The sequence below is a fragment of the Symphalangus syndactylus genome, chromosome 1 (genome assembly GCF_028878055.3).
Source record: "Symphalangus syndactylus isolate Jambi chromosome 1, NHGRI_mSymSyn1-v2.1_pri, whole genome shotgun sequence".
Classification (NCBI taxonomy): domain Eukaryota; kingdom Metazoa; phylum Chordata; class Mammalia; order Primates; family Hylobatidae; genus Symphalangus; species Symphalangus syndactylus.
The window spans coordinates 96,786,142-96,813,878 of record NC_072423.2 but is presented as its reverse complement, the minus strand read 5'-3'; the positions used below and the strand labels follow the sequence as shown (position 1 = coordinate 96,813,878).

The 27,737-nt window shown below is 48.6% G+C and overlaps 1 protein-coding gene across 8 annotated transcripts; it reads left to right on the top strand.

Annotated features, from left to right (window-relative positions):
• The first annotated feature begins 16,090 nt into the window (after positions 1–16,090).
• Positions 16,091–27,078, top strand: C1H11orf24 (chromosome 1 C11orf24 homolog). 8 transcript variants are annotated; one of them, XM_055270598.2, is made up of 5 exons: positions 16,133–16,285; positions 20,392–20,589; positions 24,569–24,743; positions 25,516–25,703; positions 26,691–27,078. In XM_055270598.2, the coding sequence occupies exons 3-5, from the start codon at positions 24,668–24,670 to the stop codon at positions 26,769–26,771; spliced, it is 345 nt and encodes a 114-aa protein (XP_055126573.1). In that variant the 5' UTR covers positions 16,133–16,285; positions 20,392–20,589; positions 24,569–24,667; the 3' UTR covers positions 26,772–27,078. The 8 variants fall into 8 exon arrangements, with proteins under 8 accessions (XP_055126543.2, XP_055126573.1, XP_063491898.1 ...); XM_063635828.1 differs by having other exon boundaries at positions 25,516–26,565; XM_055270588.2 differs by having other exon boundaries at positions 16,142–16,285; positions 25,516–25,789; positions 25,826–27,078.
• The last annotated feature ends 659 nt before the right edge of the window (positions 27,079–27,737 follow it).

Sequence of the window (27,737 nt, the reverse complement as noted above, 5' to 3'; positions counted from 1 at the left end):
TTATGACACCAGAATGCAAAAAGTTGTAGTAAATAAAGGTTAGGTGCAGTGTGGAATCTGAAATCATGTGAATGAACTTTCTGAGTTTTGTAACATTAAAGTCTAGTTGCGTTAAGCTACTGTGATAGCATATAGCATTGTCCTAATACTGGAATTAGTATCAGAAGTGGGGTGCTACTGTTAATAAATAAAAAGAAATAACTAAATCATGTGATACTGGCTCAGAAGTCAGGCAGTAGGCTGTGTGGAACCTGACATCATGCCATGTAATACATTGGCAACCATTTGATCCAGCTGTCTGTCATGATGACTTGGGAAGTCAACCACATGCTTACAGAGCCTGTAGACATAGGGGAAAAGAGTATAAAACAGAATACTAACAGTGGACCTTGGTTCTTACCAGTTGCATTTAGCCAAATATTAAACAAAAGAGATATTCTTGGGCAGCAACTGGACCATTTTCAAGTAAAAGTGAAAAGTAATAAACAGAGTCCAGACATTTGTGCCCATGTGGGTTAAGAAAAATCCATTTGCTTCTAGACACCGTATATGAAAACAACACTGAAAACAAGCCTTTGAGTGGTAAAGGCCGATTAACACTCAGCGCGGTAACAAAGACCAGGTGGGCTAACCCCAAATGAAATGAAATGCCTGTGGTGATGAGGAGGCAGAGAAGTAAAATCAAGTTTGAGCATTTCGTTTAGGAAAGTTTGGGCTCTGACTACTTGCACATGCAAACAGACTGGAAACACACAGATCAGACGTCTACCACTTCTTCGAGGGAATTGCATTGCCAAAGAAGTCATGAAACCAGACTCTATACTGTTTGGGCGTTAAAATAAAAACAACCTTTAGGGCCCTAAACTTGCATGGGCAGGAAGTGGGCTGCCAAAGCCGTTCATCCTCTAAGGTGGACCTAGTTCCTAGTCCCCAGTATACACTTCAGATGTGGCCCTGGAGGACACTGGACATGGAGGACCTCCCAGAGGATGAGGCTAGGGCTTTATTTCTCCAATGACCTCAGCTGCCTCTATTTCCCCTTCTTCCTCTGCAAGTCCTATCATCGTTATTATTATCATCATTTTTATTTTGAGATAAGGTCTCGCTCTGTCACCCAGGCTGGAGTGCAGTGACACAATCATGGCTCACTGCAGCCTCCATCTCCCAGGCTCAAGTGATCCTCCTGCCTCAGCCTCCTGAGTAGCTGGGAGTACAGGCACATGCCACTATGCTTGGCTATCTTTTTTTCAGTAGAGATGGGGCTCTCACTATGTTGCCAGGGCTGGTCTCAACCTCCGGGGTTCAAGAGATCCTCCCACCTCAGCCCCTAAGTAGCTGGGACTTGGGTGCACGCCACCATGCCAACTAATTTTTAATTTTTTTTTTTTGTATGGACAGGACGTACAGTGTTGGAAATGGATTGCTTGCAGAGGCAGGAGGATCGCTTGAGCCCAGGAGTTTGATCACACTGTGAACCATGATCGCACCCCTGCACTCCAATCTGGGCAACAGAGTGAGACATTGTCTCAAAAAAAAGAGAGAGAGAGAGAGAGAGAGACTCAAAGACAGGCAAAGGAGTGGGAAAGCTTTATAGTGGACAAAAAGGAAGGCTCCAAGTCTGCCCTATTGGCATGGTGCTGAAGGTGGGCTAACTAGAGATAGGGGGTACTACGTGGTTGACTATGGGTGCATCTTTGGCTTTCCCTGATTGGTCCTAAGTTGGAAGCAGGGACAAAAATTAGGGAAGCTGTTAGTTATTAATCAAGTTCTAGCAGTACTGGACTGGTTGTGATAGAAGTTATTGCTTTGGCCAGGTGCGCTGTAATCACGGCCAGTAAGCCGTGATTGTGCCATTGCACTTCAGATTGGGTGACAGAGTGGGACCCTGTCTCTAAAAAAATAAAATAAGGCTGGGCACAGTGGCTCACACCTATAATCCTAGCACTTTGGGAGGCCAACGTGGGTGGATCAGGGAGGAGGGAGGATTTGGGAGGTCAGGAGTTAGCCTGGCTAACGTATGGAAACCCTGTCTCTACTAAAAATACAAAAATTAGCTGGGCATGGTGGTGCACACCTATAATCCCAGCTACTCGGGAGGCTGAGGCAGAAGAATCACTTGAACCCTGGGAGGTGGGGTTGCAGTGAGCCGCGATCGTGCCACTGCACCCCAGCCTGGGAGACAGAGCAAGATTCCGTCTCAAGGAAAAAAAAAAAAAAAAAAGGCCGGGCACGGTGGCTCACGCCTGTAATCCCAGCATTTTGGGAGGCCAAGGTGGGCGGATCATGAGGTCAGGAGATCGAGACCATCCTGGCTAACACGGTGAAACCCCGTCTCTACTAAAAATACAAAAAAATTAGCCAGGCGTGGTGGCGGGCGCCTGTAGTCCCAGCTACTCAGGAGGCTGAGGCAGGGGAATGGCGTGAACCCAGGAGGCGGAGCTTGCAGTGAGCCGAGATTGTGCCACTGTACTCCAGCCTGGGTGACAGAGAGAGACTCCATCTCAAAAAAAAAAAAAAAAAAAGTTAATGGGATAAACATCCATCTCAAGAAGTTCGAAAGGAATGACAAATAAACCAAAAAAAATCAAAGAAGAAAATAATAAGGTTAAGACTACAAAGAGAGTGGCTGGGTGCAGTGGCTCAGGCCTGTAATCTCAGCATTTTGGGAAGCAGAGGTGGGCAGATCACTTGAGCCCAGGAGTTCAAGACCAGCCTGAGCAACATAGAGAGACCTCATCTTTGCTGAAAATAAAAATAAAAAATTAGCCAGGCATGGTAGTACTGAGGTGGGAGGATCACTTGAGCCTAGGAGGTTGAGGCTGCAGTAAGCCGTGATTGTGCCACTGCACTTCAGATTGGGTGAGAGTGGGACCCTGTCTCTAAAAAAATAAAATAAGGCTGGGCACAGTGGCTCACACCTATAATCCCAGCACTTTGAGAGGCCAAGGTTGAGGTCAGCAGTTTGAGACCAGCCTGGCCAACATGATGAAACCTCATCTCTCCTAAAAACACAAAAAATTAGCTGGGCGTGGTGGCATGTGCCTGTAATCCCAGCTGCTCTGGAGGCTGAGGCAGGAGAATCGCTTGAACCCGGAAGGCAGAGGTTGCGGTGAGCCGAGATCTCACCACTGCATTCCAGCCTGGGTGACAGAATGAGACTCTGTCTCAGATAAATAAATAAATAAATAAATAAATAAATAAAAAAAATAAACCTTTTTTTTTTTTTTTTTTTTTGAGACAGAGTCTCACTCTGTTGCTCAGGCTGGAGTGCAGTGGCTCGATCTCGGCTCATGGCAACCTCTACCTCCTGGGTTCAAGCTATTCTCCTGCCTCAGCCTCCCAGATAGCTGGGATTACAGGCATGTACCACCAGGCCCAACTAATTTTTGTATTTTTAGTAGAGATGGGATTTCATCATGTTGGCCAGGCTGGTCTCGAATTCTTGGCTTCAAGTGATCTGCCGACCTCGGCTTCCCAAAGTGCTGGAATTACAGGCATGAACCACAACGCCACGGCAATCTTTTTTATCAGTGTAGATAGACTCAAAATATTCTGATTTTAGTCAATAGCCTACAGTCCATTACAACCATATTTTGAGTTTGTGTTCCATTCTCGTTTATCTATTTATTATTTATCTTTTAAAAATCTCTACCAAAAAAAAAAAAGATATATAAAGAGAGCAAAAAGACTGGCCATAGAGTAGGAAAAGATATTTACAACAAATGTAACTGGCAACCCTCATGTCCATAATATAGAATCCACAAAGGACCCCTGCAAGTCTGTGAGAAAAATCCAGAAGACTCGGTAGAAAAATTAAAACACTTGAACGGGTATTTTGTAAGAGAGAAATCCAAATGGTTAACAGATATAAGAAATGGTGCCCATCCTCATTAGGAATTTTAAAAATGCAAATTAAAACCACAACAAAATTCTATTACGTATTAACCAGAGAAGCAAACATTTAAAAGTCTGACAATACCAAGAATGGGGTGGATGTAGCATAATGGGAAACTTTCATACACTCCGTTGGCATTATCTTATAAGGTTGAAGCATCTTATACCCTACAGCCTGACAGTGTCACTCCTAGTACCTACGGGAAAGAAACGGGTTCCAGAAGACGTGTATAAATTGGTACGTTCCCATGCAGCTAATAAAGACAGACCCAAGACTGGGTAATTTACAAAGGAAAGAGATTTAATGGACTTACAGTTCCACATGGTTGGGGAGGCCTCACAATCATGGTGGAAGGCAGAGGAAAAGCAAAGCCACATCTTACATGGCGGTAGACAAGAGGGCTTGTGCAGGGGAACTCCCATGTATAAAACCATCAGATCTCATGAGACTTATTCACTATCACAAGAACAGCAGGGGAAAGACCCACCCCCATGATTCAATTACCTCCCATTGGGTCCCTCCCACGACATAGGAATTATGGGAGCTACAATTCAAGATGAGATTTGGGTGGGGACACAGCCAAACCATATAAGTGTACAAGAATGTTCATCACAGCAGTGTTCATAATATCCAAATTCTAGAAGCAGTCCAAATGTTGACCTACAGGGGAACAGATAAACAAATTGTGGTCATTCACATAATGACATGCCAAACAGCAATAAATATAAGCAAGTTACAGCTACATATAACAACCAAAGCATGATGAAGAGCATGGGAAGCCAGGCACAGAAGGATGCATGCAGCATGATTCATTCATAGGCTGCTCAAAATGAAAAAAGTTTGACTAGGAATGCATGCAAAGGTGTCAAAACTGTAACAAAAAGCAAGGAGGTGGCGCTCACAAAAACCAAGAGCTTGTTACTCATAGGCAAAGCAAAAAGGGATGTGTGCAAGAACAAGCAACACACAGCCTTCAGAGAGCTGGAAAAGCTCTATTTCTCTTTTCTTCTTTTTTCCTTTCTTTTCTGAGTCGAGGTTTTGCTCTGTTGCCCAGGCTGGAGTGCAGTGGCATGATCATAGCTCACTGCAGTCTTGAACTCCTGGGCTCAAGCACTCCACCCACCTCAGCCTCCCAAGTAGCTGGGACTACAGGGGCACGCCACCTCACCTGGCTAATTTTTTAGATTTTTATAGAGAAAAATGGTCCCCCTTTGTTGCCTAGGCTGGTCTCGAGCTCCTGGGTCCAAGCAATCCTCCTGCTTAGGCCTCCCAAAGTGCTGTGATTACAGGCTGAGCCACTGTGCCCTGCCATGTGTCACTGTTAAAGGGAAGATTCCAGGCCAGGCGCGGTGGCTCACACCTGTAATCCCAGCACTTTGAGAGGCCGAGGGGGGTGGATCACGAGGTCAGGAGATCAAGACCATCCTGGCTAACAGGGTGAAACCCCATCTCTACTAAAAATACAAAAAAACTAGCCTGGCGTGGTGGCCGGCACCTGTGGTCCCAGCTACTCGGGAGACTGAGGCAGAAGAATGACGTGAACCTGGGAGGCAGAGCTTGCAGTGAGCCGAGATTGTGCCACTACACTCCAGCCTGGGCAACACAGCAAGACTCCGTCTCAAAAAAAAAAAAGGTAAGATTCCAGTAGAGACAGGTGGGACGTCCCGGAGAGGCAGTAGTTAATCAGTGGGATAAAGTTCCCCAGGAGATTGTGGGGGATAGAACCCGCATCTCAGGTGAGAAGATATTTCACTGGTGAGAGCACCTCTTCCAATGCTACTGGAAGGGAGGAGAAAAGGATGGACGTGTGTTTCTTCAGGCCTGGTGCAGGCAGGGAGGAAGGGAGTTAAGGGAGTTCCCATGATAGGGCTGCTGTTGTCTCTCTGAAGAAAGAGGCAAGACCTGCTGAAAGAGAATGAGGTGGGTTTGAAAATGGTGGAGGGGGCTGGATGCGAGCACCATGCCAGGTGAGCATGGGGTTTCTGGCAGCTCAGAAGGCCTGGTTGTGGGAAAAAGCCACAGGTCTCTCTCAGCACCCACCCACGGGCAGGCATGCAGGTGGGCAGCTGGATTCATCCAGCGGGGTGGGGCTGCCAAGGGGAGTGTGGGAAGGACAAGGATGTGGAAGACACTCTATTGGCAAGAGAATGACTTACTTGTTGGGTGTGGCCGCAGCCCAGGAGCAGGTGCGTGGGAGTCTCAAGGCAGGATAGCTGGAAGATGGCTCAGGAGTGGGAGCCAGGTGGATTCTCTCTAAGATGGAGCCTGTCCCTGGGGATGATGACAGGGTCCCGGGCATGGCCTTGGAGCAGGAGAAGCCACAAGGGTCAGCAGGACTAGGATGAAGGAAGTCACAGGGTGCACATGGAGGCTGGAGCACCCCATTGACAACCTCAGGGCTGGGGGCGTGGAGGGAAGACAGTGGTCCGATGTAATCAGAGTTAGATGGGGAAGTTGGTAGAAGGCAGTGCCTGGGAGTGGCCTTTTGAAGGCAGAGTCTCCTTGAAGCTCAGGAAGAGAAATACTTCAGTGTGTATTTTTCAAGGCATGAAAAGGCTTTCCCTAGCACTTCACACAGGCTGCCGTCCTGGAAACACTGGGTGGAAATTCAACACTAGCTCTTGGGAAAGTCAGACATCTCCAAAACATATGTGACCCATGGAAGACAAAACTGTTAGAGACTGGGGGTGGGGAGGGGTGATCAATGACACCATAAGTGCTACCGGGAAACTTAAGTGAAATCAGAAATCTAAAGGGGAGGAAGCGTGCAGCATTTCTCACCAGGGTCCTGGTTAGGATTCACTGTGACTCACCTCATGACGGGTTACACTCGGGTGCTGGCGTAACGTTTAGCATTTAGAATTGGTCAAATGTGCCTGGGCATGCCAGAACACAGATGACAAGACAGGGTTTGTGGTTGTGAAGATCTCAAAAGACAGGAAGCAGCCCTTTATTTCCCAAATACACTATTGTTCAAATCGGTGACACTTATTTATTTGCTACTCTACACAGAAAGTTGATCAACATAACTCTTGAAAAACCATTCAGGTTCTGCAACACTCTAATGGGTTTGTTTCTTTTTCTTCTCTAGGCAAAACAATATCAAATCATATACCTTCTTCTCAAAGAACGATTTTCCCACTTATTTGCAGTCCTTTTGAGTGGAATGACTTGAACTTCCGGCAATAATTTAATAAGGAATGGATAGGCAGGTTTATACCTCAGCTATTGCATGCTATATACTACTTTAAAATGTGTATTGGGATTAAGTTGGGGTTTTTTTTTGTTGTTGTTGTCGCTAAAGAGCATTTCTCCTAAAAAACAGTTTTCTATTTTAAAACACTCTTTTTCAGCAGGGCGCAGGGGACTCACACCTGTAATCCTAGCACTTTGGGAGGCCAAGGCGGGCAGATCATGAGGTCAGGAGTTCGAGACCAGCCTGGCTAACATGATGAAACCCTGTCTCTACTAAAATTGCAAAAAATTAGCCAGGCATGGTGGCACACGCCTGTAGTCCCAGCTACTCGGGAGGCTGAGGCAGGAGAATTGCTTGAATCAGGGAGGTGGAGGTTGCAGTGAGCCGAGATTGTGCCACTGGACTCTAGCCTGGGCAACAGAGCAAGACTCTGTCTTAAAAAAACAAAAAACAGAAGAAAAATACTCTTTTTCTACTATAAAAGTAATAAATATTTTGTAGCCATTTTGAGAAATAAAGGCAAGCTAATTTCTTTGCTATTTTTGACCATTTAGTGTTACAGATGAATACTAGAATTATTTTCTCAAGTTCCAAAAGAATACAAAATGAGTTTTGAGGTCTTGTTATTGGTACATTCTGATTTAGAATATTTAGAATTGTTACATCTTCCTGGTGAGTTGAATTTTTTTTATCATTTATCATAAAGTGACCCTCTTTATTTCTTTTCTTTTCTTTTTTTTTTTTTTTGAGACAGAGTCTCACTCTGTCACCAGGCTGGAATGCAGTGGTGTGATCTAGGCTCACTGCAACCTCCGCCTCCTGGGTTCAAGTGATTCTCCTGCCTCAGCCCCCCAAGTAGCAAGGACTACAGGTGCACGCCACCAGACCCAGCTAATTTTTCTATTTTTAGTAGAGACGAGGTTTCACCATGTTGGCCAGGATGGTCTCGATCGCCTGACCTCGTGATGCCCCCACCTTGACCTCCCAAAGTGCTGGGATTACAGGCATGAGCCACCGCACCTGGCCAACCTTCTTTATTTATAATATTGCTTTCTAAAGAATCAACTTTGGCCAGGCCCGGTGGCTCACACCTGTAATCCCAGCACTTTGGGAGGCCAAGGTGGGTGGATCACGAGGTCAGGAGATCGAGACCATCCTGGCTAACACAGTGAAACCCCGTCTCTACTAAAAATACAAAAAATTAGCCGGCATGGTGGCGGGCGCCTGTAGTCCCAACTACTCTGGAGGCTGAAGCAGGAGAATGGCGTGAACTCGGGAGGCAGAGCTTGCAGTGAGCCGAGATCGTGCCACTGCACTCCAGCCTGGGAGACAGAGAGAGACTCCATCTCAAAAAAAAAAAAAAATTTTACCTGGGCATGGTGGCAGGCACCTGTAATCCCAGCGACTTGGGAGGCTGAGGCAGGAGAATTGCTTGAACCTGGGAGGTGGAGGTTGCAGTGAGCCAAGATCGCACCACTGCACTCCAGCCTGGGCCACAAGAGCAAAATTCCACCTCAAAAAAAAAAAAAAAAAAAAAGAATCAACTTTATTGGGGGTATAATTAACAGAATAAAATGCACCTATTTTAAGTGTTCAATTCCACATGCGCACGCGCATACACACACATTAACTACCATCATAATCCATAATCCATTTTTCCATTTTTGACTTTTACCTTTCTTTACAGCTGTTTTGTTTGTTTTTAGCTAAATTTATTGAGGTATAATATACATGTAGTAAAATTTACATCTCCATGACTCCATGACAAATGTACACAGGCAAGTAACCATCACCACAATCAAAATATAGAATATTTCCATCATCCCCAAAACTTCCTTTATCCCCCTCTGTAGTCAGTCTAGGGTTGCCAGATTTAGTAAGTTTACCTGGGCAACCTGTATTTTCTCTGGCAACGCTAAGTCATTTCCTGTCTTCCCACTCCCATCCCTGGCAGCTACTGTTTTCTGTCTCTATACTTTTTTGTTTTCATGAATGTCATATAAATGGAATCATACTGTATGTCATCTCTTACAGCTGGTCTCTTTCTCTTAGCATAATGGCTTTTGAGATTAATCGGTGGTGTTGCATATATCGGTAATTGGTAACTTTTTTTTTTTTTTTTTGAGATGGAGTCTCATTCTGTTGCCCAGGCTGGAGTGCAGTGGTGCCATCTCGGCTCACTGCAACCCCCGCCTCCCAGGTTCAAGCGATTCTCTTAAGTCATCCTCCCGAGTAGCTGGGACTACAGGTGCGTACCACCATGCCTGGCTAATTTTTGTATTTTTAGTAGAGACAGTTTTTCACTACATTTGCCAGGCTGGTCTCAAACTCCTGACCTCATGTGATCCATCTGCCTCGGCCTCCCAAAGTGCTGGGATTACAGGCGTGAACCACTGTGCCTAGCCGGTAATTCGTGGCTTTTTATGGCTGGGTAGTGTCCATTTTAAAGGCATACCACAAGTTGTATATCCATTCATTCACCCATTGATTAGCATTTGGGTGTTTCCAGTTGTGACATAAAGAAATATATAAGTGGTCTCTGCCCCTGTTCCTGGCACACAGCTTCTAAAGCTCTTGGAGTCTCAGGAGTGATCATGGTGTCTTTTTGTATGCTAATGAGACAACTGGTGTGGCTGGGGACCCCTATATACCTTAGGAGGGGTCTGGTCACCACAAAGACCAAGGCATGATTACAAGATTGGAACTTTCAGCCCCACCCCATCTTCCCACTTCTTTGGAGGGAAGAGAGGCTGAGATTGAGCTAATGACCAATGGCCAATTACTTAATCGATCACACCAATGTAATAAAGCCTCCATAAAAGTCTAAAGGCCTGGGCCAGGCGAAGTGGCTCATGCCTGTAATCCCAAGACTTTGGGAGGCCAAGGCGGGTGAATCGCCTGAGATGGGGAGTTTGAGACCAGTCTAACCAACATGGGAAACCAGTCTCTACTAAAAATACAAAAATTAGCCAAGTGTAGTGGTGTATGCCTGTAATCCCAGCTACTAGGGAGGCTGAGGCAGGAGGATCACTTGAACCCAGGAGATGGAGGTTGCAGTGAGCCAAGATCACACCATTGCACTCCAGCCTGGGCAAGAAGAGCAAAACTTCATCTCAAAAAAAAAAAAAAAAAAAAAAAAAATCTAAAGGCCAGGGTACAGAGAACTTTGTGGTTCATGAACACATATATGTGCCAGGAGTGTGGTGCACCCCTAGCTCCATGGGAACAAAAGCTCTTGGGTTTGGGACCCTTCCAGACCTTGCCCTATGCTTCTCTTCATCTGCTGTTCATTTGTATCCTTTATAATAAATCGGCAACTGGAAGTAAGGTGTTTCCCTGAGCTCTGTGAGCTCTAGCAAATGACAAAACTAAGGAGGAGGTCGTGGGCCCCTCTGATTTGTAGCCAGTGTGGTAACCTGGGGACCCACTACTTGGGATTGATGCCTGAAGCAGGGGCATTCTTCTGGGACTGAGTTCTTAACCTATGGGGTCTGTGCTAACTCCACAGAGTTAGTGTCAGAATTGAATTAAATTGTAGGATACCCAGTTGGCGTCTGCAGAGAATTGCTTGGTGTGGAAAACCCACACGTTGGGCTGGGCACAGTGGCCCACACCTGTAATCCTAGCACTTTGGGAGGCCGAGGAGGGAAGATTGCTTAAGGCCGGGAGTTCGAGACCAGCATGGGCAATGTAGTGAGACCCCTGTCTCTACCAAAAATTAAAAAAAAAAAAAAAAATTAGCTGAGGATAGTGCACACCCATAGTCCCAGCTACTTGGGAGGCTGAGGTGGGAGGATGGTGTGAGCCTTGGAGATCAAGGCTGCACTGAGCCATAATTGTGCCACCACAGTCCAGCCTGGGTGATAGAGAAAGATCCTGTCTTGAAAAAAAAAAAAAAAAGAAAGAAAGAAAAGAAAACCTACACATGGATGTCAGACATGTTGTGAGTAGAACAAGGTTTTCCTTTACCAGTTTTGGCAATTACAAATACAGCTGCTATAAACACTTCCTACAGATATTTGTGTGGATGTATGTTTTCATTTCCCTAGAGTAAATACCTACGAGTGGGACTGCTGGGTCACGTACGTGTATGTTTAACTGCCAAACTGTTTTCCAAAGTGGTTGTACCATTTTCCATTCCCACCAGCAACTCTACGGGAGTTCAGGTTGCTCTGAGTCTTCACAGATACTTGGCATTTTCATTTTGGGCCTGGAAGGGGGGTTGAAGGGAGCCCCCAGGACGCTGGTGCCACTGTTACTGAGTGTTCATTCCACAGGGGGGTTCAGTTTGTGAAAATTCATCAAGCTATAAACATTTATGTGCACTTTTCTGGACGTATAGTAATCCTCAATAAAAACTCTTTAAACCATATCAAATACATGTGAACTAAATTAAGTAACAATTTAATAAAATTTTTATTTAATTTTAAAGCATGTTAATAAAAATTAACATGCTTTAAAAATAAAAAAAAACTCAGAGTAAGTCCGTAGTAGCCTGGTTTCATAATCCTTAAGATTTTTCCCCTGGCCATCCATAGTGAATACCTGAAAACCAAATTCATTCTTCTGAACATTATAAGAGACATGTCAGGAGGCTCAGAACAATAATGCGTATTTAATTTTACTCCTATCCCCATCAATTATTCACTTTTATTCTCAAAATTCTCATAATTGTAATATTCTTAGTTTTGTGTTCAGAACATAAAAATAAACCTTCTATTTTCAAATAATGACAATAAAGGCTGAAGCATGAAGGGGAGTATTGGCTTCCTCCTGAAAGGGAACTCCCTTTAATGACAGAGAACAGCTCCTTCCTGAGGGAGTTTCTGGTGACAAGGGAAGGGCTTTCTGCCTGGTGTGACAAAGGCGGCACCATGGAGGGGTTCGGAATGGTTTGGGACTCCGGGACTTCAAGTCATTCCAAACTCCAGAGAATCCTCTTCCAAATACCAGAGTCCTGTTCTTTTGTAATCAATAATAGTAACAACGGGCCCAGGTGCAGCGGCTCACGCCTGTAATCCCAGCATTTTGGGAGGCCAAGGCAGGCAGATCACCTGAGGTCAGGAGTTTGAGACCAGCTTGGCCAACATGGTGAAACCCCGTTTCTACTAAAAATACAAAAATTAGCTGGGTGTGGTAGCACACGCCTGTAATCCCAGCTACTACGGAGGCTGAGGCAAGAGAATTGCTTGAACTCAGGGGGCGGAGGTTGCAGTGAGCCAAGATGGCACCACTGCACACCAGCCTGGGTGACAGGATGAGACTCCATCTCGAAAACAAAACAAAACAAAAACAAACAAAAAAACACACAAAAAACACTGGCTAATATTTACTCAGTCCTCTCTGTGTAATGCCCCATTATAAGCAATTTACGTGCACTCATATATCATTGAATTCCCATAACCATCTGATGAGGCAGGTCCTATTACTCCTCTATTTTAGCATACAGTTGATTCTCATAATTCGTAGATTCCACATTTGCAAATTCACTTAGTAGGTAAAAAATTTATGTGTAACCCCCCACCGCCCCCCCAACAAATCAATACTTGCAGCGTTTCCGAGGCCATGAGCCTGTACATGCCATGTGCCTGGAGTGGGGAAAATCCAAGTCGCCGCGTGCTAGATTCCCTGGCTGAGACCCAGCAAGGACTCTCTCTGCCCTCATTTCTGCTCACCTACTGCCAACAACTGTCCTTTTCTTGGTCTGTTTAGCGCCACATTTTTGTAATTTTTTGTTTTTGGGTGGTGGTTTTGCATTTTTAAATGGCCCCCACACATAGGGTTGAAGTGTTATCTAGTGTTCCTCAGTGCAAAAGGTCTGTCTTAGGGAGAAAATACATGTTAGATGTACCTCATTCAGGCATGAGTTATATGCTGTTGTCTGTGGGTTTGATACCAGTGGGCTGGGGAGGTGCCCAAACGCAGGTGGGAACCTTGACCCCGGGCTCTTTATGTCATTACAAAAAGGAATTCAAGGATGAGTCAGAAAATAGTAAAGTACAGAGACTTATTACAAGGTGAAAATTACATACTCAAGAAAGAGGAATGCGGGCCCACTCAAGAGAGAGTCGAGCAATGGTTTAGGGTTTCTACCTTTACGGGTTTCTTTAACCAACAGGTGGAATATTCATGAAAATTCCTGGGAAAAGGTGGAAATTTCTTGGAGCGGTGGTGTCACCCATTTTTGCGCCAAATCTGAGTGTTCCTGAAACTGTCATGGTACTGGTGGTTGTGTGTTTAGTATGTTAATGAGCACATAATGGGTCCTAGGGGAAGCCTAGGTCAAGCCCAGCGCCATGTTGGGTCCAGTTGGTCTTAGCCAGCTTGGTTCATACCTTGGTTTTTCAGGGTCTTAGCAGACGACAGTCTCTAGTCATGTAAAACTGCTGCCTGGAATTTAATTCTCCTGTGACCACCCTGTATTATTCCCATCTCATTAATGTGTCAATAATAGACATTAAATAAGGCTTCTTGTTTGTTTCTGTTTTGTTTTGTTTGAGACGGAGTCTTGCTCTGTTGCCCAGGCTGGAGTACAATGGCGTGACCTTGGCTCACTGTAGCCTCCACCTCCTGGGTTCAAGTGATTCTCCTGCCTCAGCCTCCCCAGTAGCTGGGACTATTGGCATGTGCCACCACGCCTGGCTAATTTTTGTATTTTTAGTGGAGATGGGGTCCCACCATGTTGGCCAGGCTGGTCTCGAACCCCTGACCTCAGGTGATCCACCTGCCTCGGCCTTCCAAAGTGCTGGGATTATAGGCATGAGCCACTGTGTCTGGCCTAAATAAAGCACCTTTAAATAGAAACACACACACAAAAACAAAGTTATGTATATTGATCTGTTGATACAAATGTTGTGATCAGAGGCTCACAGGAACCTAACCCTGTATCTTCCCTAGGAGCTGTGGTTTCCAAGGTGCAGTATTTGCTAAGTCTGTGTACTGGGTGACTTTATTCAACATAACTACAGCAAATACCAGAATTGGCTATGATGAAACTGAGGCACAGAGCCTAAGCCTCTTGTTTGTTGTCATTCAGCAAAAAAATGAAGGATCTGAAGCCAGGCAGTGTCATTCCAGAGACCTGACTTTCAAATGTCGTATCTAGCAAGGTCTTACATTCAAATAACATTGTAAATTCACAACAAAGAGGACCAAGCTCCGAGTTCATTCAGCTATTTCTGCACAGAAGGCACCTGAAATGATCTGTGCCTGGAGACAAAAGGTAGAGGATGTAAGTGTATCGTTCTCTATTTTATCCACAGCCCTCAGAAGCAGCTGGTCTGCCTGGCTTTACTCTCCATAACACTCCACAGAACAGTTTTGCAGTTCCCAGAGCTGTGCCTTCAACAGACACTGGGTTTCAGGTGACCAAAGATGCTATCAGAGAATATGACTTTCCCATAGGAGAGAATGAGTTTCCCGGTATGTTGGACCATCTCAGCCAGGTATTTCTGTGTCAGAAACCCATCAGTAACACTGTAGACTGGAGATCAGCAAATATATTCTGTAAAGGGCCAGAGAGTAAATATTTTAGGACTTGTGAGCCATATAGTCTCTACAACTAGTCAACTGTGCCCTTTTATCAAAAAAGCAGCCACAGACAATACCTAATGAAGAGGCATGACTCTGTTCCAACAGAAACTTAAGAAAGCAGATGGGCCGGGTGCGGTGGCTCACGCCTGTAATCTCAACACTTTGGGAGTCCGAGGCGGGTGGATCACTAGGTCAGGAGATCGAGACCATCCTGGCTAACATGGTGAAACCCCGTCTCCACTAAAAATACAAAAAATTAGCCAGGCGTGGTGGCGGGCGCCTGTAGTCCCAGCTACTCGGGAGGCTGAGGCAGGAGAACGGCATGAAGCCGGGAGGCGGAGCTTGCAGTGAGCTGAGATGGCGCCAATGCACTCCAGTCTGGGCGACAGAGCAAGACTCCGTCTCAAAAAAAAAAAAAAAAAGAAAGCAGATGGAGGGCCAGCTGCCCAGCTGCTCTAGAGGGGCTGTGTCTTATGTTTGTAATTTCAGCCCCAGCAGTAAAAATTGTCCCTATGCTGCCAAAGAGGAAATGAAAACACAGAGTCACAGTCACTCTTTTTTTTTTTTTTTTTAGAAGGAGTCTCCCTCTGTCGCCCAGGCTGGAGTGCAGTGGTGCGATCTCGGCTCACTGCAACCTCCGCCTCCCAGGTTCAAGCAATTCTCCTGCCTCAGCCTCCCGAGTAGCTGGGACTACAGGCGCCCGCCACCACGCCCGGTTAATTTTTTGTATTTTAGTAGACACGGGGTTTCACCATGTTGCCCAGGCTAGTCTCGAACTCCTGAGCTCAGGTAATCCGACCGTCTCGGCCTCCCAAAGTGCTAGGATTACAGGCAACAGCCACCGCGCCCGGCCTGCAAAGCCTACTTCTAACAAAAGTCAAGTTCCACACACTTGCCTCTACATTGCGTTTTGCTCCTCTGTTATCCCAGGTTTTACAATTACACAGCACTTGATGAGCCTGTTTCCACGCCTGTAAAATGGGGCGAAGTTCTTCACTGTGCTATTGCAGAATTAAGCCACTGGCTCTGTAGGCAAAGTGCTTAGCACGGGCGTGGCACGCTGCTGGTGCAGAGAAACGCTCGCTGCCACCCCACTCTTAGCTACCGGGCACCCCAGAGCCCCGCCAGGGGCTGAAGAAACGTGGGAGGAAGCGGAGGAACGCCAAGGGCGTGTGCCCGCGAAAGGTCTCACGAGGCGTTTCGAGGTCGCCTCTTCAGGCTCGGCTGCCGACAAGGTGCCTCTGAGCTCACCCAGGCCAACCCAGGCACCCCAGGACCCCAAGACGGCAGCAAGCACAGCTGGGCAGCCGAGACCCGGGAACACCCACTTCCGCCACAGACCTGCTCAAAATAGCTCCTTCTGGCAGCGCGCGAGACGTGACCCGAGCCGGCCCCGGGGAGGCGGGGCCTGAGAGCAGACAACGCCCCCTCTTCCGGCTCGCCTCCGTTCCCCACAGGCCCCTCCGCTGCCGCTCCTCGCCCCGGCCAGCAGGCCCGCCCCTCCCTCCGTGACGTCATTTCCGGCGTTTGGGCGGGGCCCGGGCAGGGCGCGCTGCCCAGAGCTGCCTGGGTTGCGCTGCCGGCCACGTACCCGCGCCGGGCCTCAGGCTCTTTCCTACTGTCCGAGGGCCACCAGGCCGCCGCGGGCCTGCTGCGCCCGGGTAAGGGGCTCGCACTGCCGTCCGGAGAGCTGCTGTCAGGGCTCCCTGACCGGCTTGGGACTGAGAGACAGAGGTGGGGGGGCAGGAGGAGGGTTGGATGGGGGCACGAGGGGCAGGGGGAGAGCGAGTGGGGCTGAGAGAGGCAGGAGGAACGGGACAGGAGGAGCGGCGGATGGGGCACGCACAGAGTGCAAGACGCTGAGCAATGCAGGTACTGAAGGAGTCAACGGGGGGCCGAGCATGGCTGGGGGCCCAAGAGGCAGGAGGAAGGAGGAGGGCTGAAGGGGGTCCGAGACTGGAGAAGAGGCCCGCTTGTCCCATTTTGGGAGCAGAATGGGGACACTCTCGTAGGGGGGGCGAATTTGTCCTGGGGTCTTTCCCGAGCAAGCCCAGGACGGGACTGGACCCCAAGAAGTGTCGCTCTTAGTTGAGTGACCCAGACCTATCCCCCAGACCCTTTCTGTACCTGGGTGGAGGTTGTGCATTGCCCCAGATTCCCTCCCCTGCCCATCTGTCTCCCTGCCTGCTTCCCCCATGCGAGTCACTTAGTAGCCCCCGTGTGGCTGCTTAGCATGTTGACTTAGGCTGATAGGAGGAATCGGCCTCCACACGCATGGTTTGCTACCAGAAATATCATCGTGCTTAGAAATCTGACTTTAACAACTTGCAGCTATCCCTCGCCCCAGGAAAATCTCTAACATTTCAATAAAATCAGCAAGGAAAATATTTAAAATACAAATTTTTCCATTTATACAGTGGATCTACCTAATGGACAAAGGAATGTCAGAGCTACCCACGTTCTTAGCAAAAACTAGGCTCTAGCATTTAGCTATGATACCAAAACTTCCAGAAACCTGGAAGAAAGCAAGGTAGTTAATGTAATATAATAAATGTCCAATGTTCCAGGTTCCCATCTGCCACAAAGTCACATCCTTTGGACTACAGGACAATGTCTATATACACAAAGCCATAAGTCTGTGTTCCTTGGGCTTCTGCTACCAAAGTTCAGCCAGGTGACGTGTCAGGATTAGGTACCTGCAGTTTGCCCTGTATTTGCTTTTGCAGTTCCTACTCCTTGGTATCTGTACCTTGCCTAACTTGGTGTGGGGACCTGGCCATGTTGCTGCTGAGTGAGTCTTAATAGCCTGATAGAATGTGGGGGTAACAGCTGTAGTTCTTTACCAAGCTTCAGGATTGGTCTTTGGAACCTCTCTATGCCAGAAAAAAAGAATTATTTCTCTCCCTTTTTTTTTTTTTTAAGAGATGGGGTCTCACTATGTTGCCCAGGCTGAACTCAAACTTCTGGGCTTGTAATCCTCCCACCTCAGCCTCCTGAGTGTCTGGGATTACAGGCATGTAGCACTACGCTTGGAGTCCAGTTTTGTGTAACTGGCATGAAGTGCCCCATATATAACAAGCCAAGGTTGAGAACACAAGAATTCAGACAAGATGCCTTGGGGGGCGTCTCGAGGTCATGAACCAGAAAAGGATAGGGAGGTTGACACCCAGGGGCACAGTCTGGGGGTGCCTTTCTCATGGAGTGTCACCTGGCTCAAGGGAGTATCCTGTTGCACCTTCCTTGCAGATCCTATGGGGAGCTGACCCCTGAAGAAGGGAGCTCCCAATGCCAGCCTAATCTTCTGTCTTTCCATCTGCCCTGGTCTCCAACTTAATACAAACTTAATTCTCTCTTGCTCATTCCCCTCCTGCCCCTGGGGTCTCTTTTTTCACATCTGTTATGGTCTGAAACCCTGATCTACCCAGTCTCCCTGTATCAGATAATAATGAGAATAACTAGGTGGGGTCCCAAGACTCACATCCTAATTTTGGCTCGAAGCCCTTGCAGGGGAAACAGTTATTTTAAATGTTGTTAATGGTTTGTCCATCATGAGTCAACCTACATAGATGACCACAGGTTCCCGCGTGGGATCTTGACATTTAGAATATTCTGTTGGAAAGTGGAGGCAGGACCATAGCAGAGGGATGAAGTCATAGGACAACGAAGGCCTGTTCTTGACTACACAGTGGCCAATTCCTGTTTCTGTGGGAGTGACCACCAGCCCCACTGGCTGGGAGGGAATAAGTGGTGATGGTATCCAGCAGAAGTTTCCTGAGAAACCCGTGGAGTGTCCTGAGATAGCCTTGTGGACATGCTCCGTGTGTGTGCCCTCACCTTTGTGTGTGTGATTTTGCATGTGTATGTATGTGCCCGTGTGAGCGCACGTATGGTGGCATGTGTGCATGTGCAGATGGACATGCATGCAGCTGTGTGCACACAAGCGTATGTAAGTGCATTGTGTGTGCGCACGTGGGCATCTGTGTTGGGAGCAGGCCCATGGTGGTCCTTGATATCACCACTACTACTGATAACCTTCCCAGGATAAGAGGTGACGAGCTGTTTCTGTAATCTCTTGAGTTCGCGTTAAATATTCATCAATGAGAGAATCATTTGTGCCGGTTAACATCTTTGCATTATGGCTTTGCTTCTGGATTCCTCTAAAGTTTTGCTTGGCTCCTAGGAAAATGTCTCTCCTGGTATATAGATCGTGTAGTCTCTCTAAATTATGGAAATCAGTGTGTGGAAACTGTATCAGGTGGGAGAACTCTGTGCCTTTCTGCTTAGTGGCTTGAAGTACTTGAAGAAAATACGCTATTTTCTTTCCTTGGAGCCTTTCAGAAATGTTTTCCAAAAGTGATACATGCTTGTTAAAAAAAAAAAAAAAAGAAAGAAAGATATGAAGTAGAGAATGAAAATCACAGGTGAATCCATTCCCCAGGGATAATCATTAACATTCTAGTGCAAATCTTTCCAGACCCTTGAATAAATGTTTCTTTTAACGAAAATAGGATCATGGTCCACACGTTGCTGTGTAATGTGCCTTGTTCATTTATTGATGCGTGCTATATATCTTCCCATGTCAATAAGTAGAGAGTTGTATATTTTTAACAGTTGTCATTGTATTTTATATAGGAATGGGGCCATACTTGACAGAACTATTCCAGTTTTTTACTCTTTCTAAATAATGCTGTGAGAAATATCTTTGTAGATCATCTTTGGACATCTGTCTGAGTGCTTCCTTAAAAGAAACTGCAGTTGAAGTTGCTGCATTGGAAGTTGTTGTTTTTTGTTTTGTTTTGTTTTGTGTTGTTTTTGAGACAGAGTTTTGCTCTTATTGCCCAGGCTAGAGTGCAGTGGCGCAATCTCGGCTCACTGCAACCTCCACCTTCTGGTTTCAAGCGATTCTTCTGCCTCAGCCTCCCAAGTCGCTGGCATTACAGGCACCCGCCACCACACCTAGCTAATTTTTTTGTATTTTTAGTGGAGATGGGGTTTCACCATGTTGGTCAGGCTGATCTCAAACTGCTGACCTCATGATCCACCCGCCTCAACCTCCCAAAGTGCTGGGATTACAGGCGTGAGCCACCGCGCCCAGCCTGCATTGGAAGTTTTGACATTGAAAGCTTTGATCCATGTTGTCGTTTTCCCAGTGGAAAACGTGTGTGTGCCCTCACCTTTGTGTGTGTGATTTTGCATGTGTATGTATGTGCCTGTGTGAGCGCACGTATGGTGGCATGTGTGCGTGTGCAGATGGACATGCATGCAGCTGTGTGCACACAAGCGTATGTAAGTGCATGTGTGTGTGCGCACGTGGGCATCTGTGTTGGGAGCAGGCCCATGGTGGTCCTTGATATCACCACTACTACTGATAACCTTCCCAGGATAAGAGGTGTCTGGAAAGGGTCTGGAAAGATTTGCACCAGAATGTTAATGATTATCCCTGGGGAATGGATTCACCTGTGATTTTCATTCTCTACTTCATATCTTTCTTTCTTTTTTTTTTTTTTTTTAACAAGCATGTATCACTTTTGGAAAACATTTCTGAAAGGCTCCAAGGAAAGAAAATAGCGTATTTTCTTCAAGTACTTCAAGCCACTAAGCAGAAAGGCACAGAGTTCTCCCACCTGATACAGTTTCCACACACTGATTTCCATAATTTAGAGAGACTACACGATCTATTGAATGCTGCTCTTTCCATGCCTCCTTCCTCACTGGAATTTTCCTTCATGCCTTTCCTAAGGAATGTGGACTTTTTTTCAAACTCTAGATGCGTCTGTTACCAGAGCGGAGAGTCTACCTTTGTCTCACATGTGCCACAAAGGATGGCATGGCCCGGGAGTGCCCCACCATGTGGCTTTCACCCCCTGCAAAGCCAGACTTCGCCCAGCGACACAGTGCCAAGCCTGCAGCTCTCCAAGGAGGAAGATGGCCCAGGCTGGGAGCATACCTTTAGCAGCGGCCTCTGGTGAGTGTCCTGGCTCTGCAGGCCGGGCCTGTTTGTTGGGTGATGGGATAGTGAGCGTAGAGGGAGCTTTGCAAGATCATCAGAGGGTCAAGGGAAAAGGAAAGACAGCCAGGCCTATAGTAACCAAGGAAGGCCCAGTCTGTGGCCCTTAACTGTCAGAGGCCCTGCCTCCTTTTTTTTTTCCTTTTTTTTTTGAGACAAGGTCTGGTTCTGTGGTCCAGGCTGGAGTGCAGAGGTGCAATCTTGGCTTACTGCAACCTCTGCCTCCCAGGTTCAAGCCATCCTCCCACCTCAGCCTCTCAAGTAGCTGGGACTACAGATGCATACCACCACGCCTGGCCAATTTCTGTATTTTTTGTAGAGATGGGGTTTCGCTATGTTGCCCAGGCTGGTCTCTAACTCGTGAGCTCGATCCACCCGCCTGCCTTGGCCTCTCAAAGTGCGGGGATTACATGCATGAGTCATTGTGTCTGATCAGGAGGCCTTATCTTCTGAGTGGACTGGGGTGGTGGCCCATGAACAGGATGGGGATCACGCAATCCCCTGCAACCCTCTTCGGCTTCGTGACACAAATGCAAGTTACCTCAAGAGGTTCTCCCTGACCTTGGTGATGCCGTGGGCCCTCACAGAAGCCTCCTCTGTGCTGCAGGGAGGCTGTGTCTCACTCATGCAGGGTGGTGGAGGGGCACCTCTTAGCAGAAGATGATGAGAGGCTGTCCCCTCTCAGGAAGGAGAAGGTCCTTGTCTGTTCCAAGGCAAGGAACTGGACAAGAAGGAGGTTCATTCAGTACATTGAGTCTGATCCTCCCTGCTGTAGCTGGAGCACGGTCCCTGAAGCTGGCTGAAGTGCTAAAGCAGAGGCTAGCAAATTGTGGCCAAATCCCACCTGCTGCCTGTTTGTATAAATAAAGTTTTATTGGGACACAACCGTGCCCACCATTCACATCTATTCCAGGGCTGCCTCTGTACTGTAAAGGCAGAATTGAGTAGCTAAGACACAGACCGAATGGCCCACAGAATCCCAAATACTGCCATCCTGTCCTCTATAGAGAAAGTGTGCTGACCCCTGCCCTAGAGATTTGTAGTGAGGGGGCAGCAGAAGGCCTGGGGCTGGGGTACATTCAGGAGCCGAGACCCTCTTCACCCATAAGAAGCCCCTGCCACATCATCTCACCTTTAACTCACCCAGAGGACTTCAAATCCTGGGCTCAGGCCTGGGGAACATCTGGAGCCCAGGGGTGGTAGCATTTTAAAAACATTCGGTAGATGTTACTGGCCCAAGAGAGAGCCATTTAAATACTCATATTTATCAAAAGCCCAGCTGCACTGCCTTGGCCCATGGAGGATTGTGAGTTCTTTGTGCCCGAAACCTTCCAGTTTCAGTTCTGCCCTGCGTGATATTGGTAAGTTTCTTCTCTCCCCATCCCCCCGGCCACACTTTTTTTCTGTCAGAACAAAGAATGCTTTTTGCACTCTAGATCTGTGGTTTGTAAGGCCAAGTAATTTTTCTAAACCCCTAACACATCAGGAGCCCTTACAGACCATTTTGAAGAGAAAGCACCATTTGAAGCTAGAGAAAAGTTAGTGGCTCTCAGAAAGAGACCGGGAGTCTCGAGGAACACACCAGCCTTCCAGAGGAGTGTGTGCTCTAAGGGCTTTCTCCAGCCCCGGGGCAGCTTGACAACAGTCCACGTGGATTACAGGAGGCAGGAAGCCACCCAGGGGCTTCTTGTCGCGCAGTGGCTGCTTTTGCGTAGCTGGAAGTGCTTCTCGGGTGGGCTGCTGCCTAAGCCAGGCGCCATGCTGGGTCCTTGCCCGCATGATCCCATGTCACTCCCATGCAGCTCAGCGGGGCTCAGGGATCTGTGGCTGCACATGTCACTTGGTTAATGAGCTTGGGAGATGGGGTTGGAACGCAGGCAGTGCTGTTGGCCTCTGCGTGCCCTGCTGGTCTCCCACTCCCCTTGCATGGTCTCTTGACCCTATTACGGTAGCTTCCTCAAGGGAATGACAGTGAATGCTGAAAGAGCTAAAAGGCTGCTCCTGCCACTCATGCATTCAGTGGCCCCTTTGTCCCTGAGTGACCAATGGGCAGCTCAGCCAGCACCCCCAAGCCCCAGTCCGCCTACAGCTATGCAGCTGGGGCCCCACTTTGCTATGGGCTGCTAAGTGCTGGTTTCCTTGTGACTGTTTTCATTATTTTATCTAACAAAACAAATCAACCAAACCAAATAATTTTTTTATAATACGTTAAGGGCCGGGCACAGTAGCTCATGCCTGTAATCCCAATACTTTGGAAGCCAAGGCGGGAAGATTGCTTCAGCCGAGGAGCTGGAGGCCACCCTGGGCAACATAGCGAGAACCCTCTCTCCACAAAAAAATAGGGGTGGTGGTGTGCACCTGTGATCCCAGCTGAGGTGGGAGGATCATTTGAGCCTGGGAGGTCAAAACTGTAGTGAGGTACAATCGTGCCATTGCACTCCAGCCTGGGTAGCAGAGCGAGACCCATCTCAAAAAAATAAAAATGTGTTAAGTCATCCACATCACTTCTGTGGAGCGTTAGAATGAAGGAGAGGGCTTTGCTTTACAGCTACTTGGGCCAGCTGTGGGGACCACTGCAGTCTCTGAAGTGGGGCAGTCACTCATTCACTCAACGCCTGTATCAGGTGCCTGGATCGCTGCCCCTCACTGGCTGCCCCTGCCTCCCCTCTTACCAAAAGCACCTTCCTGTTCTTGTCTAAGGCCCTGCAGGGACTCCCATCCCCCTACTGTGAAATCTAAACTGCCACGTGGCTCATTGGGCCTCCTCGCTCTCTCCAGACTAATTCCCGCCTCACCATGCTCTTCCTTGCCTCTGACCCTGCTGCTGTCATCTGCTGCTCCCTCTCCACCTGCCTGCCCACCCCCACCCAGCTTTCAGAATGTGGCCCAGGCGTCGCTTTCCCTAGAAGCCTTCCTTGGCATGCCGACCACACCACCACTGGCTGAACTGTGTCCTCTGGGCCCCTGTGGCACCCTGTCCTCTGGGGCCCAACCATCCTTGGGGCTTCTGCCCAGAGGACCAGCCTACCTCACTCTTCAAGGCCTGCCTGCGTACTGTCTCCTCCTTGCTTCCCAGCACTGAGTCACACCCTGCACAATGCTTGTGCCAGCCTGCAATGACCTCTTTTCTGTGTCTCCCAGGGACTTCAGGTCCCTGAAGAGGTTGTGTGTTTTTCACCTTTTTGTCCTAAGTGTACTGCCTGGCACATGAGTAAGCACTCAGTAAATATTGGATGAAAGGATGGGTGGGTGGATGGATGGATGGGTGGGTGGGTGGGTGGGTGGGTGGATGGATGGATGGATGGATGGATGGACAGATGAGTAGATGAATAGTGGATAGATGGATGGGTGGGTGGGTAGATGGATGGATGGATGGATGAATGAACTTATGGATGGACAGATGAGTAGATGTATAGAATAGTGGGTGGATGGATGGATGAATGAGTGGGTGGATGGATGGGTGGGTGGGTGGTTGGGTAGATGGATGGATGGATGGGTGAGTGGGTGGATGGATGGACAGATGAGTAGATGGATAGGATATAGTGGGTGGATAGATGGGTGGGTGGGTGGATGGATGGATGGATGGATGGATGGACTTATGGATGGACAGATGAGTAGATGGATAGAATAGTGGGTGGATGGAAGGATGGATGAGTAGGTGGATGGATGGGTGGGTGGATGGATGGATGAGTGGGTGGAAACTTTTGCAGGTTGAGATTCATAGTGAAATTGGGTCAAGAAGTGATCAGATGCAAAGCACGGGGCAGATTATTACTACACCATGGCTGAGGTCTTCCTGGGCACCAGGCCCTGGTCTCAGCACTTGGCTCAGTCTGCACCTTGGACCCTGCCAGAGCCCTCCACAGCAGGTGCTGTCAGGCAAGGCTGTGTGTTGCTGGCCAGACACCTTCTGACCAGCATGCTTTCTTGACCACAGATCCCTTGGCCAAGCAGGAGGGAACCATTAGCAGCCTGAGGAGCTGGCTGGCTGGGAGCCTCAGGGACCGCCCAGCCTTGCTCCCAGCTCACCCGCAAGATGTGGACAGCTCTTGTGCTCATTTGGATTTTCTCCTTGTCCCTATCTGAAAGCCATGCGGCATCCAACGATCCACGTAAGTGAGAAAGCTGTGTGACTGCTGGATGGGCCCACGGTGGCCACAAAGCATGCTGAGCCCATGAAAGCAACGTCTGCAAACCCAGGCCAACGCATCGGAACCCCAGCCCTCCCAGGTGCCGGGCAGGGAAGGGTTGTCAGGCCAACCTTCCTTCTCCAGGGTCATGGTGGGCAAAGAGCCCCCAGCAGGACCAGGCAGCTGAGCCCTGAAAGGTTTGCTCCCTTGGCCTGCAAGATTTGACGTCATCTCTAAATTGAATCTTCACTGGGGAATTGGTTCCTTCATACATCGGATCTTTAATTGCGTTCCCACTCTGTGCCATTCATTTCCAAGAATTCCTGCAGTGAATCCTTTCACAAAGCCAAGCATTGTTTTATGATGTGAATACCTGTGCAGTTTATCTGCTTTGTAAACCTGGGTGTGCGTTCAGTGGGCTTTTAATGGTGATTCACACCTGTTGTGTGAGACTTTTACTCTGATGTTTTGGGAATTGGATCAAATAGCGAAGGTCTGAAGCCTTCAATGGGCAGGGGGTTCATAGAGGGCAAAGGAGTTTTAAAATCAAATTGACAAGGGCTTTTTCAATGAGCTGCATACCAACAGTGGGAAGAGAGATGGGGAGGAAGCATGTCTGCACATCACCTCCCCCGACTCTGGCTGGGCTGAGGAGGGGGCCCCACAGGGCTGGGTGGAAGCCGATCCCTGAGCAATCCCCCTGCGCAGGATTGAACATGATTGTGTCTCTTTTTCTCCTTTTTCTGACTTCAAGGCAACTTTGTCCCTAACAAAATGTGGAAGGGATTAGTCAAGAGGAATGCATCTGTGGAAACAGTTGATAATAAAACATCTGAGGATGTAACCATGGCAGCAGCTTCCCCTGTCACATTGACCAAAGGGACTTCGGCAGCCCACCTCAACTCTACGGAAGTCACAACAGAGGACACAAGCAGGACAGATGTGAGTGAACCAGCAACTTCAGGAGGTGCAGCTGATGGTGTGACCTCCATTGCTCCCATGACTGCGGCCTCCATTACGACTGCGGCCTCCATTACGGCTGCGGCCTCCATTACGACTGCGGCCTCCATTGCTCCCACAACTGCAGCCCCCAGTATGACTGCGGCCTCCAGCGCTCCCACGACTGCGGCCTCCAGCACTCCCATGACACTCACACCCCCCATGCCCACGTCCACTTCCGCAGGGCGGACCCCATCCATTACCGCCACTGGGCATCCATCTCTCAGCACAGCCCTCGCACAAGTGCCAAATAGCAGCACGTTGCCAAGAACAGCAACCCTGGCCATGTTGGCCACACGTGCTCAGACTGTAGCAACCACAGCAAACACGAGCAGCCCCATGAGCACTCATCCGAGTCCTTCCAAGCACATGCCCAGTGACACCACGGCAAGCCCTGTACCCCCTACGCGTCCCCAAGCACAAGGTCCCATTAGCCAGGTGTCAGTGGACCAGCCTGTGGTTAACACAACAAATAAATCCACACCCACGCCCTCAAACACAACCCCAGAGCCCGCCCCCACCCCCACAGTGGTGACCACCACCAAGGCACAAGCCAGGGAGCCAACTGCCAGCCCAGTGCCAGTGCCTCACACCAGCCCAATCCCTGAGGTGGAGGCCATGTCCCCCATGACACAGCCAAGCCCCACGCCATATACCCAGAGGGCCGCTGGGCCAGGCACACCCCAGGCACCAGCGCAGATAGAGACTGAAGCCACATCGGGTACTGATTCCACTGGGCCAACACCCGGGAGCTCAGGGGGCACTAAGATGCCAGCCACGGACTCGTGCCAGCCCAGCACCCAAGGCCAGTACCTGGTGGTCACTACTGAGCCCCTCACCCAGTACGTGGTGGACAAAACTCTCCTCCTGGTGGTGCTGTTACTCGGCGTGACCCTTTTCATCACAGTCTTGGTTTTGTTTGCCCTGCAGGCCTATGAGAGCTACAAGAAGAAGGACTACACCCAGGTGGACTACTTAATCAACGGGATGTATGCGGACTCGGAAATGTGAGGGGGGCGGGGGCCTGGCGGGAGGCCTGGCCCCTTCCTTGTCCTTTCCTTTTGCCTTTGAGACCAAACCAAGTGCTTCCAAATTCTTTTGGTGCAATTTAGGAGATATGCCAGATGCTTAAACACATTTAATTGCTGTCAGATTAATTCCATGATCACTAAAGAGTTGCTGCTTTTTTCATATTTATTTTTGTAAATGATCCTGTGCCCAGGAGCAGCTGGGGGTTCCACCTCAGGGTGGGGTGGGCAGGGCCCTGTCCCCCCAGGTGTCGGAGCCTGACCTGAATTAAAGTACTGACTGCTCGCCACTATCGTGTGGGTGCATCCTGCTCCTTGGGGAGCCTTTCTTTCTGCCATGCACGTGGCAGAGTTTGGTTTTGTGAATGTGCACCATCACTCCGCACCCTGGAGGTTGACTGTGTCGTTGCCACTGACTTGGGCTTCTCCCTGGTACCCATGCCCGCCCTGGGGCTTGCTGGGAGGCTCCTGGGCCCAAGAAGAGGCCACAGCCAGCATCTTTAATCCTTTTTCTGACCTGTTCGGTGAGCCTCCTGGAGCCAGCTTTAGGGGTGAAGTAGCTAAATTCAACACATCACCCCCATGGTGTGGCCAGCTCGGCCTGAACCTGCGCAGAACAGAATCTGATCCTGCCCTGCTCATGAGGTGGGGTCGTTATCACTAGTCCTGAATAGCGCAAGTCCCTTGCCCCAGGTAACCCAGGACCCCAGGGCCAGGCCTGGGATTCGACCCCAGAGCCTGCTCCTTAGGCCAATTCCCCTGGATTCCAGGCTCCCATCCTGAACATCCAGCCAGCACTTGCTCTGTGCTTGTTACATGCCTACCCTGTCTCTGTGCTGTGTGAGTGTGACCTGCTGTGTGAGTGTAACCCACTGTGTGTGACCTGCTGTGTGTGTGTAACGTGCTGCGCGTGTGTAACCTGCTGCGTGAGTGCAACCTGCTGTGTGTG

Excerpts from the sequence above, each read along its gene's own strand:
- C1H11orf24 (XM_055270568.2), top strand. The coding sequence starts at position 24,668 with ATGTGGACAGCTCTTGTGCTCATTTGGATTTTCTCCTTGTCCCTATCT. Across the intron at positions 24,744-25,515 it reads TGCGGCATCCAACGATCCAC|GCAACTTTGTCCCTAACAAA; the intron begins GTAAGTGAGAAA and ends TCTGACTTCAAG.